The sequence below is a fragment of the Leiobunum rupestre genome, chromosome 5, assembly GCF_980474605.1.
Source record: "Leiobunum rupestre chromosome 5, qqLeiRupe1.1.hap1, whole genome shotgun sequence".
Lineage (NCBI taxonomy): Eukaryota > Metazoa > Arthropoda > Arachnida > Opiliones > Sclerosomatidae > Leiobunum > Leiobunum rupestre.
The window spans coordinates 29,446,953-29,462,817 of NC_143388.1; the positions used below are offsets into that span (position 1 = coordinate 29,446,953).

General features: G+C 36.5%; 2 protein-coding genes across 3 annotated transcripts; one reads left to right on the top strand and one right to left on the bottom strand.

Annotated features, from left to right (window-relative positions):
- The first annotated feature begins 2,396 nt into the window (after positions 1–2,396).
- Positions 2,397–4,447, top strand: LOC149944072 (NEDD8 ultimate buster 1-like). The gene is made up of 2 exons (XM_090175450.1): positions 2,397–2,490; positions 2,565–4,447. Exon 2 carries the CDS (start codon positions 2,664–2,666, stop codon positions 4,422–4,424), a length of 1,761 nt encoding a protein of 586 aa, XP_090031576.1. The 5' UTR covers positions 2,397–2,490; positions 2,565–2,663; the 3' UTR covers positions 4,425–4,447.
- Positions 4,448–4,495: 48 nt separating this feature from the next.
- Positions 4,496–6,066, bottom strand: LOC149944073 (uncharacterized). 2 transcript variants are annotated; one of them, XM_090175136.1, is made up of 5 exons: positions 5,980–6,066; positions 5,583–5,902; positions 5,432–5,516; positions 4,799–5,373; positions 4,496–4,735 (listed from the first exon to the last, which is right to left on the bottom strand). In XM_090175136.1, the coding sequence occupies exons 2-5, from the start codon at positions 5,867–5,869 to the stop codon at positions 4,540–4,542; spliced, it is 1,143 nt and encodes a 380-aa protein (XP_090031262.1). In that variant the 5' UTR covers positions 5,870–5,902; positions 5,980–6,066; the 3' UTR covers positions 4,496–4,539. The 2 variants fall into 2 exon arrangements, with proteins under 2 accessions (XP_090031262.1, XP_090031261.1); XM_090175135.1 differs by having other exon boundaries at positions 5,966–6,052.
- Positions 6,067–15,865: the final 9,799 nt, after the last annotated feature.

A 15,865-nucleotide genomic window follows, 5' to 3' on the forward strand; every position in this document is an offset into this window, starting at 1 on the left:
AATTTTAATTTTTAACGGGCTATCTAACTGGTTAAAGCTTGACCGTTCCCCTTTAAACCTTTAGCGTACGAAAGTACAGGGATTGTCACACTTTTGGTAATTTTGTAACTTTTGGTTTTAATAATAACGCTGGTGGAATATCCAACTTCAACGACTTTTTCCATTTTCGGAAAGCGATCACTGAACCGAACCGTATTGGTCAATTTCCCCGACCTTTTCTTTTTCTAAACTACTCATTATTTAACTTTATCCATACAAACACAGCGAGTTTATAAATTTAAATAAAGCTACATTGGGCTGACTAAAATTCCGACACAAAAAATTCCTTCTCAATTTAGAGGTTTTCCGTTGGCTGAAATAAATATGTTAGTAGCCAATAGTGTGACTCCCAAAATTACCAAAATGAAAAAAAGGTTAAAATCTAACGTAGCCCACCTTTTTACTGGTTCGTGGTGAAACTAGCCCTTAGTGAAGATTTTTGAATGGAATAAATATAGTGCTTGTTGAAATAATGTTATATTTTAACCTGTAAATAGAACGTTTTGGTTTTGCTAAGCCTTAAAGATACTTTCAAGCTGTGGACAGTGGGAGTTGAAATCCATTTAAAATACGTCATTTGGTCGCCGTTCGTCGGATTTACAAAGTACCACTCTGATGACGTTCCAGTGACGTTTTTTTGAATCGACATCCGACCCCTAATTAATACCCTCCTTGAAAGTACCTCTAATGCTTAAAAGAAAAGCTACCTGGTGAAAAGGAAACACATTTTGCATACCGTAAAAGTGAAAAGTACAGGTGAAAAGTTTCCATTATTTCAACAAGCATTATATAAACAGTCTCTTGCAAGTCCTTGTTCTAGAATTATTACTTCTTGGCGATTTACTTGAAGATGTTTATTTAAACACCATCAGCAGGGTCGCATGAGGCATGGGCCAGATTCCTTGCATGGGCAAACTACATGGGATAATAGAGAGGGAATGAAATATATAAACTAAAAAAACTAAGTAACGCCATCTAGGTCTATTTTAACTTGTCACTATGTAATTTCGTATAATATATAATTTTAAATTTATTAGTTTGGAGAAAATTACTCAAATCAGCTCCATCGTCTTGTATTTTTGTAATTATCGTTACTTATTTTATAGAAAGTATAAGGTCCTACTTAGACCTCCAAATAGTAAAATTAGTCTTTTTTGTGGGTCTGGTAGCTGGGAGCGTTGGCGTGCTCCTGTAATCCCACGTCTGGGAAGCTAAGGTTACGTGGATTGCGTTGGTTTAAATTTAACGGATTTCCTTGAACGCACACTCTCACGTCCGCGAAAACACGAATAATTGAGAAAGTGAAACTTTGATTAAACTGGTAAAAATAGCCAAGCGTCATAAGTAACCTTGGGCCAAAACTAATAAAGTGGATCCAGATTATGTCGTAGGGGCCGGAAGAAGCGGGCATTCCATGATGCCCCGTTGAATGGTCACTTGGACGTTGGGCGTCGAACTCCTCGGAAAAGCGTTTACCAATGTAGACACTAACCTTTTGCTATTATTTTTAAAAATACAAATTAAACCCGCGCTAGAAACCGCGCACAGGAAACTTGTAGGGGCAGATCAATCCTCTTTTGGATTATATTTAAATCCGATTTAATCACAAGTTAATCGATTTAATCACGATCTAGGTTTCGGAATATATTTAGTTTTTAATCGCGATTTAATCATCTTAATCGTGATTTAATCATTATTTAATCATCTTAATCACGATGTAATTCAGTTAGTCATATTAATCATCTTAATCAAGATTTAATCATCTTAATCGAGATTTAATCATCTTAATAGAGATTTAATCATCTTAATCGTGATTTAATCATTTAATCCTCTTAATCACTATTTAATCATCTTAATCGTGATTTAATCATTTAATCCTCTTTATCACTATTTAATCCATTTAATCATCTTAATCATTATTTAATCCATTTAATCATCTTAATCATTATTTAATCTATTTAATCATCTTAATCATTATTTAATCCATTTAATCATCTTAATCATTATTTAATCCATTTAATCATTAGTTAATCCATTTAATCATTATTTAATCCATTTAATCATCTTAATCCTTATTTAATACATTTAATCATCTTAATCCTTATTTAATACATTTAATAATCTTAATCATGATTTAAACGGATTTAATCGATCAAGGGTGTAAACTTAATCATCGAAGTGAAATGTCCTTCGGAGAAAAAATCTATTTCGAGTAGTAGTTTGCCCATGCATGAGGTGACGATTTGCGATGTAGACTAGCAATATATTCGCCATCTATGAATGCAATTTATAAGTTGAATATATTAGCTATATATTGATATAGATGGCGAAACGGAAAAGCATTATGATGACGCAACCCGTGAGAAGCAGGATTCCAAATTACAATAGTGTAATCCAAACCTTTTTAAAGTTATAGTTTTTTTTTTCCCGTCAAGAGTTATAGTTGTTTAAGTACGTTGCTGAATTTGTATAATAATTATTATTATTATTTATAAAATTTCTAATGACCATTTTATTTCTTATAGTTTTAAGAATCATAGTTTCAGAATTTTTTTACCAAGTCCCACTTGTCATATTACAACTTCTATCGTCACTCTGTTGCACAAGTTTCTGTAATTGTGGTAATGACGGACCTAAATTTAAACGAAGACTACTCTGTTCAAGAGGCTATACTGACATTGGTACGAAATAAACTGAATGAAGAAAAGATCAAGCTGTGGCTTCCACCATTTACTCAGAGCGGATTAGATGTTGGTTTTTATTCTGATGATTTAGTAAACAGGTTTCACTCTTCCCTGGGAATACTACCCGAAACTGTGAGAAAGGCATTTGAACAACTTAGAAGACACGCTCTCAATAAATTAGCCTCCCGTCAAAATTCCCCAGCAACATCACCCAATGGGCCAATCTTAGTTAAGTTCAAATTAGTTGGGTTTGGAGTTGGACAGACTGCTAAAAGCACTGAGCATTTTGTTGAAGTAGACTTGTCATCTAGTGGAAAACATTTAAAAAAAAAAGCTTTGGAACTTATAGGATCTGAAATTAATGCCTCTATGGTGAAACTAATTCATAAGGGAGCTATTGTATCCGATTCTGACCGGATTGCGTCTATTATGATACGGTCGGGTTCAACTATTCTAGTCTTAAACTCATCAAATAATATAGCTGCTGAAGAAGAACAGGCATCTCACTTGCAACAAACAAAAGATGATGCAGAACTACTGTCGTCAGCAGATGAATTTGGCACAAATAATTATTTGCAAGTAGCGGATCAACAAGGCAGAGTCATAAATCTCCCAGCCAATGAAAGGAAAGCATTAGCCGTAGCATTGACATTGCACGAAAGAGGTCGTTCTGCCATGAAGTCCAAGAAATACAACAGCGCACTTCCATTCTTGCTTGAGGCTGATCAAGAGTTTAGCAAATGCACATCTTCAGTTCTATCTAGCGTGGATAACTATGCCTTATTGAATCTGGACATTGCTTGGTGTTATTTATGCCTGGGCAGCATAACCGACCTACCTGATGCAGAGAGAAGATTAACTATATGCCAAGATAGTTTCAATAAAAGTTACGGATCCAACTTGGAACGTTTGGAAGCCTTGAAGGGTGGACACGCTAAAGAATCCGCTCTTTTAGCTAGACTACATTTACTTCAGGGAATTTGTGCCTTTCACCAGAAGCGTTTTTCTGAAACAAAACAATTTCTGGAGAGAGTCACTTACGAATTAGAAGGACTCAAAGTTGAAGATTCCAAATTGGCTGAAATAATATCGTTTGGATATTCAACCGCTGAAGCGAGACTAGCCTTAAGAAACTCTAGGGGGAATGTGGAGAACGCAGTCTATCATATTCTCAAGAGAAGGGAAGAGAAGAAACGAATTCGCAAACAGGAAAGGCTAGAAAGAGAAACTAAAAGGAAACAGCAAACACTAGGAAAAACTACTACTGGGGATTGGGTTCAATCAAATCTCTACGAACAGCTTTTAAGTATGGGCTATAATACTGATAAAGCTAAACAAGCTCTTCAGCAAGCTGATAATAGTATTTCGTTGGCCGTACAAATTCTTCAGGATCAACAAGAACTACTTCTTCCTCTTGATGAAGAGAAAGTTGCAATTTTATTGAGCATGGGCTTTGATCAAAATGCCGTTGAAGATGCCATAAGATCTAGTGACGGAGATTTGTCACTAGCTCAGGAAAATCTGGTCAAGAGCTTAGCATTAGATCCAGTTACTCCATCTACGTCCAAAGATAAATCCTACAAAGAAGCTGCGGATAGACTGCATGAAGATATTCCTTCAGAAGAGGAAGATCACTTGGATTTAGATTTGCAAGAAGAAACCGAATTCCTAAATGAATATCTTGTACTAATGAAAAAGTAGAAAAATACTTATCATAGTTAAAAAAAATTTTATCTGTAAAATAAAAATAAAGAAATTTATATTACAATTTAAATTGAAAAGCATTTATTGAAACATTTGTATACAAGCAAAATTATTATTTATCAATGTGCTCTAAAATATGCATGGCATATTCCGTTCTCTTCGCAAAGCCGTTATTGCAAAATTTGCATGTGAATTTGCTAGAGGAAGAATGGGTTTTTGTATGACGCAAGCAATCTTCTTTGCGGGAAAATGTTTTATTACAAAAATTACAAGGGAAAGGTTTAACTCCGGAATGAATTCTTAAATGCCTGAAAACATATTAATTTTTAGAGATATTTTCAGATTATTAAGTTATATTTTTAGTTTTTTACCTAATCATATCGGCCTTTCTCCCAAAATGCAATGGACAAACCGGGCATCCAAATTGTTTTTGACTTGAGGTGTATTTTTCTGGTACTTTCCTATTATTGATCTTTTTCTCCTTTATTGGTGTTTTAGTATTTTTTTTTGGACCTCTTCGTGTTCGAATATTTTCAAATACATTATTTGACGTATTAGGATCTTCACTGGTTTCGTTGTTTTCCTCCAGGTTACATTCGTTTAGTAATGAATCGCTGGTTATGACTTCTTCATTTTCTTCTAGTTCCGTATCATTGATCTCTTCCATTTCTGATTCATCTTTTCTTACGTGAATTACGTGTTTAGGTCGTTTGTGTGTGTCAACTTTAAGAAATTCAGGATGTTCGCTCTTAATATGAGCGTTTAAATCCATTTTTCTTTTGAAACTCTCTGCACACTCAGGGCAGCCATGCTTGGTAATACCAGTTACTCGGCCTGAGAAAGTTGGAAAATGTTTAAGACCAGCTGCGCCATTACCTCCGTGAGAAAAAGGGCAACCGCATGTAGGACAGCCACACGCTTTAATACCAGCGTGTACTAATAAATGCTACGAATAAAGGTACAATAAGTGTTCTTTAGATTTGGTTGTAGGCTATATTGCATACTTTAACCATATCAGCTTTTCTGCAAAATGATTTCTGGCACACCGGACATTTATGAGGTTTTATTCCTTGGTGAGTCTTATAATGCCTAATTACAAATTGTTTGAGAAATAATTAAATATAATTGTGACTTAAGACTCTTTAGGAGTAATACCTTATCATATCATCCTTCCTAGTAAATTCATCCCCGCAATTAGTGCATTGGAATGGTTTTTCGCCCGTGTGTTTGCGATGATGTCGTAACATGTCTCCTTTTCTCGTAAAACCTTTGCTACAAGCTGGGCAAGAAAATGGTCGGTATATCTCTTTCTCTGAAGACTCAGGGTCTTCGTTCTTTTGCTCATCTCCTTCAGTAATTATAGTGTACACTGGCATTTCTGATAATTCATCATCTTGATCTTCCCCTAATGCAATTGCAGTTATTTCTTCCAAATTTGTCATTTTTTAGAAGCAAATATTCTGATTTTATCAACCCTTTGCAAATAAATAATTTTAAATCAATTTATTGTAAAAAAAACCAATATCAGTCAAATTTACCATCATTTTTTAACTTTTTGTTTTGGTAATAAAGCGGAAAAGGTTTCGACTAAGGACTACGTCCGCCGTAAACATGGGTAATTAAAGTCACGCACAACGCCAACTTTGATTAAGCTATGGCTGGGCAGAGTTATATAAAAGTTTGCTGTCTTGTGATCATGAGACTCCCTGTTGCAAAAGGATATATAGAGCAGACTCGAATTATAAAGAATCTATGACTGAACTAAATAGTTTTTTCCAGGGTTACTTAATTAATATATTCATGGTAATATAATTAAGGATTAGTCTAAAATAAGTGTTTTACTGTTTTATTATTTTTTGAAAATAACTTTAAAAATATGGTATCAGCGTATCAGCCATGGGCTTTTGCCAGCTAATTCTAGCTTATTATTGGACCGAATCTAGCAGCGGTTCAAGCCCAAGGTTCGTAAAACAGGGAACTATAAAGAATCCTTGCTATAAGCAAGGAATACAGTATACTTGCTATAAGGTGGCCTCGATCGCATGGTTTTTTATCAAAATATTACGGGTTTTGCGTTGCTATGTAAAATCGTGACGTCACCCAGATGAAACCGTGGTATCAATGAAGCTCAACGGTCTCAACGTTGACAACTTTTTTTCACTGAACGGTTTTTGTAATTTCCGGTTTTGACGTCACGTTGGCAACGTTAGCTCAACAAACTCAATGATTGAAAGAACAGGTTTCTTCGTTGTTAAACGGAATCTTGACGTCATAGCACACGGGAAGGAGTTTGGCCAATGTTACCCCGGTCCCTAAAGTAGGCGACGATTCCAACCCAGCAGAATAACGCCACATTGCCTTGCTCTCTCAGGTGCTCAAGGTTGACGAGCACGTCTGTGCCTCGGCTATCATAAGCCACCTTACCGTCCACGATCTAAATCACCCGTATCAGTTAGGCTTTCGCAGCGGATTTAACACCGAAACACAGCTACTGTGCTGCGTTGACGACTGGTCCTCTGCTCTTGAATCTACTGGGCGGGTGGACATAAGTTTCCTCAACTTCCGCTAGGTCTACTTCTCGGTCCCCCACGAGCTCCTGAAGGCCAAGCTTAACTCGTATGGCGTCAAGGGCAATACCCTTCTTTGGCTCAGCGTCTACCTCCATGGTCGCCAATTTCGAGTAATCCTTCCTGTGGTTACCTCGGAATGGCTTCACGTCGCCTCCGGGGTCCCCCAGGGCTCAGTACTTGGCCCTATGCTGTTCATCATCTATATTAACGACCTCGGCGATGGCGTTGTGTCAGAAATTTGTTTTTTGCCGATGACGTCATGCTCTCGCGTACCATCTAATCCCCTCACGACGTCTCAGTTCTTCAGTAATACCTTACTACCATATCATTGACTGGAGTCAAACTTGGTGCCTTAAATTAAACACGGCGAAATACGCAGTGCTGTCGCTCCACTGTCCTAGGGTGCCCCCCCCCCACGTCACTCAGTACACCTTAGCTGGTTCGTCGCTGTGGCAAGTCACTGCCCAAAAATATCTCGGTGTTACACCTACACCCACCCTCGACTGGAGCAGCCATGTCGATAATATAACCTCCCAAGCTTCGCGATCTCTAGGATTCGTCCCCCGGCACTTATCCAATTGTTCATTCGCAACCAAGTCACTTGGAATAAAAACCTATGTTTTGCGATGTGGAATCCCGATAAGGACCGTGACATTGTTCAACGAAGCGCAGTCCGATTCGCGGCCACGGTGGACTTCTCATGGAACGAGCGATCTTTCCAACATCCCAGCGAAGCAAATCTTACTCTTCGTTTCAGAGACTGGGCTTTTCCATGTTTAAAAGGCTGGGTCTGCACAATGTACCTCTGGTCGAAGTGCTAGGTTCGGTCTAACCCAACCACCCAACTCTTACTAATAATAATAATAACAAAAGTGACATAATTACCAAAAGTGTGACAATCGGACCTTTTTCCTAATGAATGTTACGAGCGAAATACAAGTTGGGAGGGGAGAAGGGAAAGTATGCCTTGGGGAGGGAAGGAAGTTAAAACCAACAAATAACGCCTCGTTGTGAGGAACGGAGGAACTAGGTAGCACTGGTCCAAGTTAGTGTATTTTTTAGGTTTCCGAACATTAATTATTTTATTGGACAAATAGTTAAGTGATTACATGAAATTTAAAGAGATGATAGAAAGTACTCCAGGGAGGCCCCGGGAGGGAATGTGTTCAGCACCGAAGCCGTATTTCCGCGTTGGATGGCGATAGCAATACCGTTGCTTGAGGTACTCATCGTTCTGTGGAGATGCTATCGCCATCTACCTACGATATAATACCATAGACTAAAAAAGATCCAGAAAGGCGACAATAAATAGTCTTTGATGTGGTCGATCTCGAGTCGGGCATTCATTAATCCTTTAGCATACGAAAGTACAGGGATTGTCACCCTTTTGGTAATTATGTCACTTTTGATAATAGTAACCGCTCAACTTCGTTTATTCTCCCCGGTTTCGTCTCACTCTGCGAAACCACTCATTTTAACCCTCGTCTGTCCGTGAGTGGAATACTGGAATTCCGTTCCGGACCAGTTAAAATCCATTCCCAACTGGGCCCATTTTAACTTACATAATATTAAGTTGTCCCACCACCTATGTGATTTGTACTTTCTTTTTTGCACCTACCGTTGTGCTTCCCCTGTATATTAACCCGATTGTTAACCTCAGATCTGATGAGCTCATCGAAATTGCGACCTATCTTGGCTTTTGTGAGCCGTTAAACTGCGACGTGAAACTAAACAAATTGGGCAAACGAACGTTTAATACCCAAATAAAAACTAACGTTTGGTTTTGAAGCATAATTAAAATTCTATGTGTATACAAATGTAAATGTACAATTGTAAATAATGTAAATATTTTCAATGCACCTGAGAATCTAATTACGAAAGGGATCCATGTACTGGAAAGTTCAATGCACATTCATTCATTCATTGTACTGTTCTTCATTTGTTTCTAACTTACCAACTTTTTCAATATGTCTTGACGTGATGGGTCTTCGAAGTCTTTGTTAAGCAAATAAAGAACTAAAGAACGGGTCAATAGAAAACCAAGAAAAAAAGGCACAAGAAAACTACTATAAAACTAAAACTTTGGTTTTCACTTTGTTGGAAAACTCATTATACAAAATAGCATAATTAATGATATTATACAATATCACCCTTATAAATAAGTGCTTCTAATTTTAATTTAAAAGTGACATTAGAATTTATTAACCATACTTCAAAGACAGCCTAAAAAGTGAATTAATATAAATAGTTACATATTTATGTTAATTTTTGTAAATTTAATTTCAATTGGTTTTAAAATACCTTAACGTGAAATTGTATTTGAACAATTTACCAATATATTCTTAAGCGTAAAAAATTTAAATTTGCAAATTTTGGTTTTGTTTCGCCAATTACTAGAGTCATAAGTGTATAATAATTTTAGATAAGTGTGACACTTCCTATTTTTTACATGCAAAGTAAGATAAAAGTCAAAAAAGTCAACGGAAAAGGGTTGAATAAAAGTATTGTAATTGGAAAAACAACACAAATTTTAACGAAACAAATTTTTTAACGCTTAAAATTACAAATATGATTTAAAATTGATCAACCTTGATCAGAATTAATATTTTTGATCAAAATTTAAGAAATTTAATAAAAAAAATGTTTAGACTTTATTAATTTGTTAAATTAAATAAAAATTGATGAATTTGATGCATTTGATCAACTTTTGATTAGTTTTGTCCATTTTTTGGTACAAGTAGAAAAGGATAAAAGAAATTAAAAATATAAAGAAAATGGTTAGAAAGGGCTGCAATTGAAAATTTTAAATAAATAAATTATTGATACCCATCCTAAAAATTGCAAAATGGTGGTAGTCTTAAGTTTTTTTGGGTTGTTGAGAAACTAAAAAAGCAAATATGAGTAATACCATAATATTGTTTCATAAGTGTGACATGGAACAGTTTCTCACGTAGCCTTTGACAACGCCTTGTTAGGGGGAAATTTTGTTCTTGTGATGACGTCACTCCGTTACTAGCTCCCAGTAAAATATTCCCCAAAGTGACAAACTTATGGAACAATATTATAGACTTATGGTAGAGTACAAGTAGAAATATTTGAATTTGCTCTCTGAGCGGGATTTAGGACTCATAGTTGATCCGTGGTTAAAGTTTCCGAGTCATGTTCATATAGTCACCCAAAAAATTCGGTCCACCACTGGTTAGAATCTGAAAATAAAAAAACCCAGCGATATCCTTGGCTGTCGATTGCGTTGTCTGCAATTTGCATATTTATCCCGCCACACAGGAGCGTAGTAACATTTCAGCGCCAGGGGCGTGGGGGGGGGGGGGGTTAATTGGGCCTTTTGATGGACTGCCCTCTAGTAATTGGGGGAATAAATTTCCACCCTTAATCCCTAATAGTGGGATAGAGTAATTGCACTGTAACGTCTTAGTACGTCACCCCTTCTCTTTCCTATAAATAAAATATTTGCGCTCAAAATGGCGACCATGACCAAAGATACGAAGTGCTACTACTCTATAGTCCAGGAATCCATAACGCTACTTGGAATATCCCCTGTGGTATTTTGTGGCGGAACATTGTGGGAGGGGCTAAAAACGCTTATACCGCCTTAAATGACGTCAAATTCAGTGACAAACAAAGGCTTATAAGCTCCGCCTACTATGTTCCGCCACAACGGCGGGGAATCGAAGCCGTTATTCATTCCAAGTAGCGTTATGGATTCCTGTATAGGCTGATAATTCATACTTAGAAAATATCGTTATTATTTAGAAAATAATATTTTCGTATTACATTTATAAGAAGGTCGATTTTGTTTTTGTTTGAATTAAAATAGGATATTATATTAGGCCTATATTATATATATTAATTTTTTCGGCATGTGGCTCATTAAATTACATAATTCTGAGCTGAAATAAGCATTTTTTAGGGGGGGGGGGCAATTGCATAGGTTGTACCAAAGACTAAATTTCAGGGGGTACATTGTCCACATGTCCCTCCAGATGCTATGCCTCTGCCGCCGCAGGTTGACGCGTCGAGAGTACTGGAACAGCTCTACGGCATCTCATTGGCTGAAAGGTCTCAGGTGAGCTGGCGATAAATATGAGACTTCTATGAGTTCAAGCTCTAATCAGGGAAATCCAACTTAACCAGTGTCCCTATCTGTATCTGTAAGCAGCTAACGGATACAGATAGGGACAGGCCTGGCCATAGAGTTAAAAGATAGCAGCTATCGAACGAGGTTTTGAACTCGATTGCCCTTACCATATTAATTACAAATATATTAATTAGGCTTAAGTGTTTTTTTTGGCGTCGACTATCGCAATTGTGGAATATTTGCTCTAGTGAAAACCAACCCTTTGACATCTTTTATTAATTTATGCTCAAACTTTAACGAATTTCCATTTACGGAGTTCTCTAATTTCGAAATCGAAATCTAGTGATTGACGCGAGTTTTGATCCAATATTGGATTTCGATTATTTACAGAAATAACATTAACATTTATTTATTTTTGGGTTTTCTGTAGAATTTTCAACTTGATTTTGATTTTAAAGGGCCAAGCAGTGGCGTAAATAACGCGCCCTGATCTAAATCAAGTTTCGTGAGCGAGCTAAACTGGGGTCCAGTCATAAAGCGACTTATAGACCTCGATGACTAAGATATTTAGGGCAGAAATAAGCCATTGTTGTTAAGCAGTGGTATAAGTCTCAGGGTGAGCAAGAATAAGAGGTTTCCGGAAACGCCATGATTACATAGGGGTCTGTTCCAAAACTAGTCTCAAGAAACCTTAGTTATGCCACTGAAATTTCGTTTTGTAAATCATAGAAAATAACACGCAGCAGAAATTATTTAATCTGAACCTTAATTTTGTTTGCCTTGAGTCTCGGTGGTCTTGCTTTGACAAAAATCCAGCAGTTAGGGAGCTTCTTGTGTTGGCTGATAAGGCTAATTTCGTACTATAAAATGTGGGATCAGGCTATTTCGGTGTGGTAACTTTCGGTGCGGGATGTTTCGGTGCCGGTTATTTCGGTGCGTAGGCCATTTCGGTGCGTAAAAATAAAATAATTAAAAATAAACGCAATATAAATACTGCAGCGATGTATAACTTGTAAAATATCTTTAAAGGCAAGTCTTGAAATTCCGGATGAATTCAAAGTTACCAGCCTGAAAACTAGATTTCTGCTCTTCAACTCGGGGCAAGCAGATTTGGAGCGATTCATTATATTCGCAAGTTCTACTGGTATTGCACTTCTAATATCGACGTAATCGTGGTACATGGATGAGACATTTAAAGTAGGTCCGTCATTATTTTTCCTACTTTACACAATTAAGAAAACTTAAAAAAAAGAAGCGCTTGCCTGTACACGACGCAATGTCCCATTTAAAAGTGGTTGCTCATCATTTTGATTTTTAAATGTATACAATAAATTTTTATTATTTTTATTCATTTTTAAGTATTTTTACCTCTCCGAGGGGACAAAGTCCCCTAGGAGGGGTTATACAACGACCGTGTCTGTCTGTGGGTCTGTGGGTAGGTCTGTGGGTGGGTCTGTCTGTCTGTCAGGCCTGCGAACGCGTTCGCATTTTCGGTGCAAAGTGTAATCACTGCGTACGCAGTTTCTCGAGATCTCTGCGTTCGCAGTTGCTAGTAATTAGGGAACAAAGTCGAAAAACCGTGTTTGCAAAACCACCGTGGGACGGTGAGCGTTAACGGATTAATTTGCAGTCGGGGTTGGTTTGGTGGTTTTTTTTCGTCAACGCTCGCCGTCACGACAGGTTTAATTCAGTGGTTTGGATATTTCGCTATTGTAATGTTTATGTGTAGGGTGGTAATGTTGTTATGACGTTTGTGGGTGTTGAGTTTGTGGTGTGTATGTACGGGTGGTAACTCTTCAACTCTTTCTTGTTGACTTTTGGGACGGACCGAGTGCTGAGTGTAATGCTACCTCTCAACATCCAATGGCAGGGTTTCCACCAATTGTTCACGGTATTCGTCTTAGTATCAATTTGCGATCGCATCGTGCGGGTTTCGAACCCGAGACCGCCTGTTTGACAGGCGGACGTTCTACCACAGAACCACCGACACTTATTACGTTTCATTGAAAATTAGACCTTCAGCTTTATCAAAAGCGTATTTAATAGAGCATGAAATTTTGGTTTAATTGAAATAGAGCAAAATTTCGTGAAAGATTTAAATTATTGCATCGAAGAAATTCTAATTTAGCGATTTCTCATTTGATTAAAAACAAATGCGTCACCCAGGTTTCGAACCCGGGCCGTTTAGTTAGGCAGTCGAGCGCTCTACCACAGAACCAACGATAACTTCAAGCTATACTGCAAATAAGACACTCATTGTAAGCATAATAGTTAACAAAGTCTTGAATTTGTTTACGAATGAAATTGTGAAGGCCTAATGTGGTTTTTTTACGAAAAAATTATAAAGACTTAATCTTGTTTAATATAATAAGTTGCTTTATTTCAATTTGGTACTTTTGTTTAGGGTTTTTTTAATGAATGGAGTTAAAGATTTTTTTCTTCTATTATTTGACGTTTTATTTTAATGAATGGAGTTTAAGATTGTTTCTTCTATTATTTGACGTTTTATTTTTGCGGTTGTATATTTGTTTTATCTTTTATTCTTTTAAAATTATTTACTTCTTCCGCAAAATGGTTCATTTTTTGGAGGAACCTTTTTACTTATTTTTTGTGTATTAATGTTTTGAGAACCTTTAAGTTTGGGAAAGGATAATTTTTGACGGAACCTTCAAAGTGTATACGTCGCATTTTCAAAACATTTAATGGTCAAATCTTGTTTTAGCGCAGTCAGCAGATAAGATAAAGGGTAGAACCCGTTAGTTTTTTGTAATTTATTTAGTTTTTTCAGTCGTATATTCTTATCTATTAGGTTTAGCGTATTGGTTTTCAAGCTTAATAATTCATTTATTAACAACATATCGAGTTGGTCTGGTTTTCAACTCGGTCGTAATTTATTTTAAACGTTTTCTCGGCTGATTAAGATGTTTAATGCAGTTCATCAATTGGGTTCGTTTGTGTTTATTTATAAAGAACCCTAACTATTCCCTCTACGGTCATTTATTGATATACGTTTAGTCAAGTGGCTTTCTGTGCTTTGTGAATGGTAAGTTTTTCGCTTCTTGTTAATAAGTTTTTTGGTGGTGTGGATATTTGGATATCTACGATTCCTAATGCAGTCATTGATATCTTGGGTGTGCGAGTCATTATATGATATTGGAAATTGGACGGTTTTGGTCTTTTTCATGCGGTATGTGTCCCAACGTCAACAGGATGGTTCCGACAGTCTACGAGTCGTCCACTACCAGATATCTACGGTATCTTGATCGGGCGAACGTTGAAATAAAATGAGCGTTAACTATGCGGCAAGTATTTCGTAAGCGACAAAAATACAAATACCCTCTGTAGATATTTCTTTCATTAAAATTGGCTTCGTATTATATTTAACTGCTAAACTTGTACCGTAAATAGGGTTAAAGTCAATTGTGCGTTGTTTTAGTACGTCTAACTCACTGTTGTAACTACTTAATTTATAATATTCTGAATAAATTAATCTCGGTTGTTTCGTCTCAATTATTTTAATTCAAATTAAAATTTTATACCGGGCGGGATTGAACCGGGATTACGTTATTAGTAAATAACTCTGAATTGGGGAGATATAACTTTGAGGGTCATCTCGAGAAATTAATACCGCTAGTTGTATTTTAATTTTGATTGTGTTGAGCTTTTGGGCGGTATTGTTGGCTTTAATTATCATTTTTTTCGTGTGAAGTGGTTTAAAGAAGGTTTTCTGTGTTGTTATATCGTAAGCGATAAAAATAAAAATACCCTCTGTAGATATTTCTTTTATTAAAGTTTGCTTCGTATTACATTTAACTGTTAAAATTTTCTGTAAATAGGGTTAAATTCAATTGTGCGTTGTTCTAGTTCGTCTAACTCACTGTTGTAACTACTTAATTTATAATATTCTGAATAAATTAATCTCGGTTGTTTCGTCTCAATTATTTTAATTAAAAATTAAAATTTTATACCGGGCGGGATTGGACCGGGATTACGTTATTAGTAAATAACTCTGAATTGGGGAGATATAACTTTGAGGGTCATCTCGAGAAATTAATACCACTAGGGACAATGCTTCCGAAGAGAGGTATATTTTGGCTTGCCAACTTGTTATTATTATTTATTTATATATTTATTTGCACCGAATCGACCAACGCACCGAAACAGCTACACCGAAATAGCCGGCAGCGAAAGTGCCCACACCGAAATAGCCTAGACCCATAAAATGTCAATACGCTATTGGCATCCAAAAGCTAAAAGCGTCTGCTAATACGCTACCTATCTAGTTTTCAACGGCAACCAAACGAAGGTGTAGCGTTTACCTACTTCCTGCCGCAAATCAGAAAAAATTAGCACAATAGTTATCATAGTCACAGCACTAAAGAAACCTATGGATACGTACAATTTTAGTAGGTCTCGTGCAGAAGTGGGTAATCACTTTGTTACAAAAGCGTCAATCGCAAAGCTCTATTTTGATATCTAGGCTACTTAGATATAAACAATTAAATCATAGTTGCAGGACATGGCTTATTAAAAATTCACACTTTTTCATGCTATGTGTTCGCGACTTTTAATGCCTATTAAATTAGGTGGCCGGGTTACAATGCGTAGGAGCCAACAGGACTTATTCTTTGAACTAAATAATATCGCCCTTTCTCCAGTGTCGCGGTGCAATTTGAGCATATTCTCAATTTAGGACAAATTTTTACAATCGCATACTTCACCTACTTCTTAATAAACCCTCTAGCTATAAAAATTCAAGATCAAAGACTAAA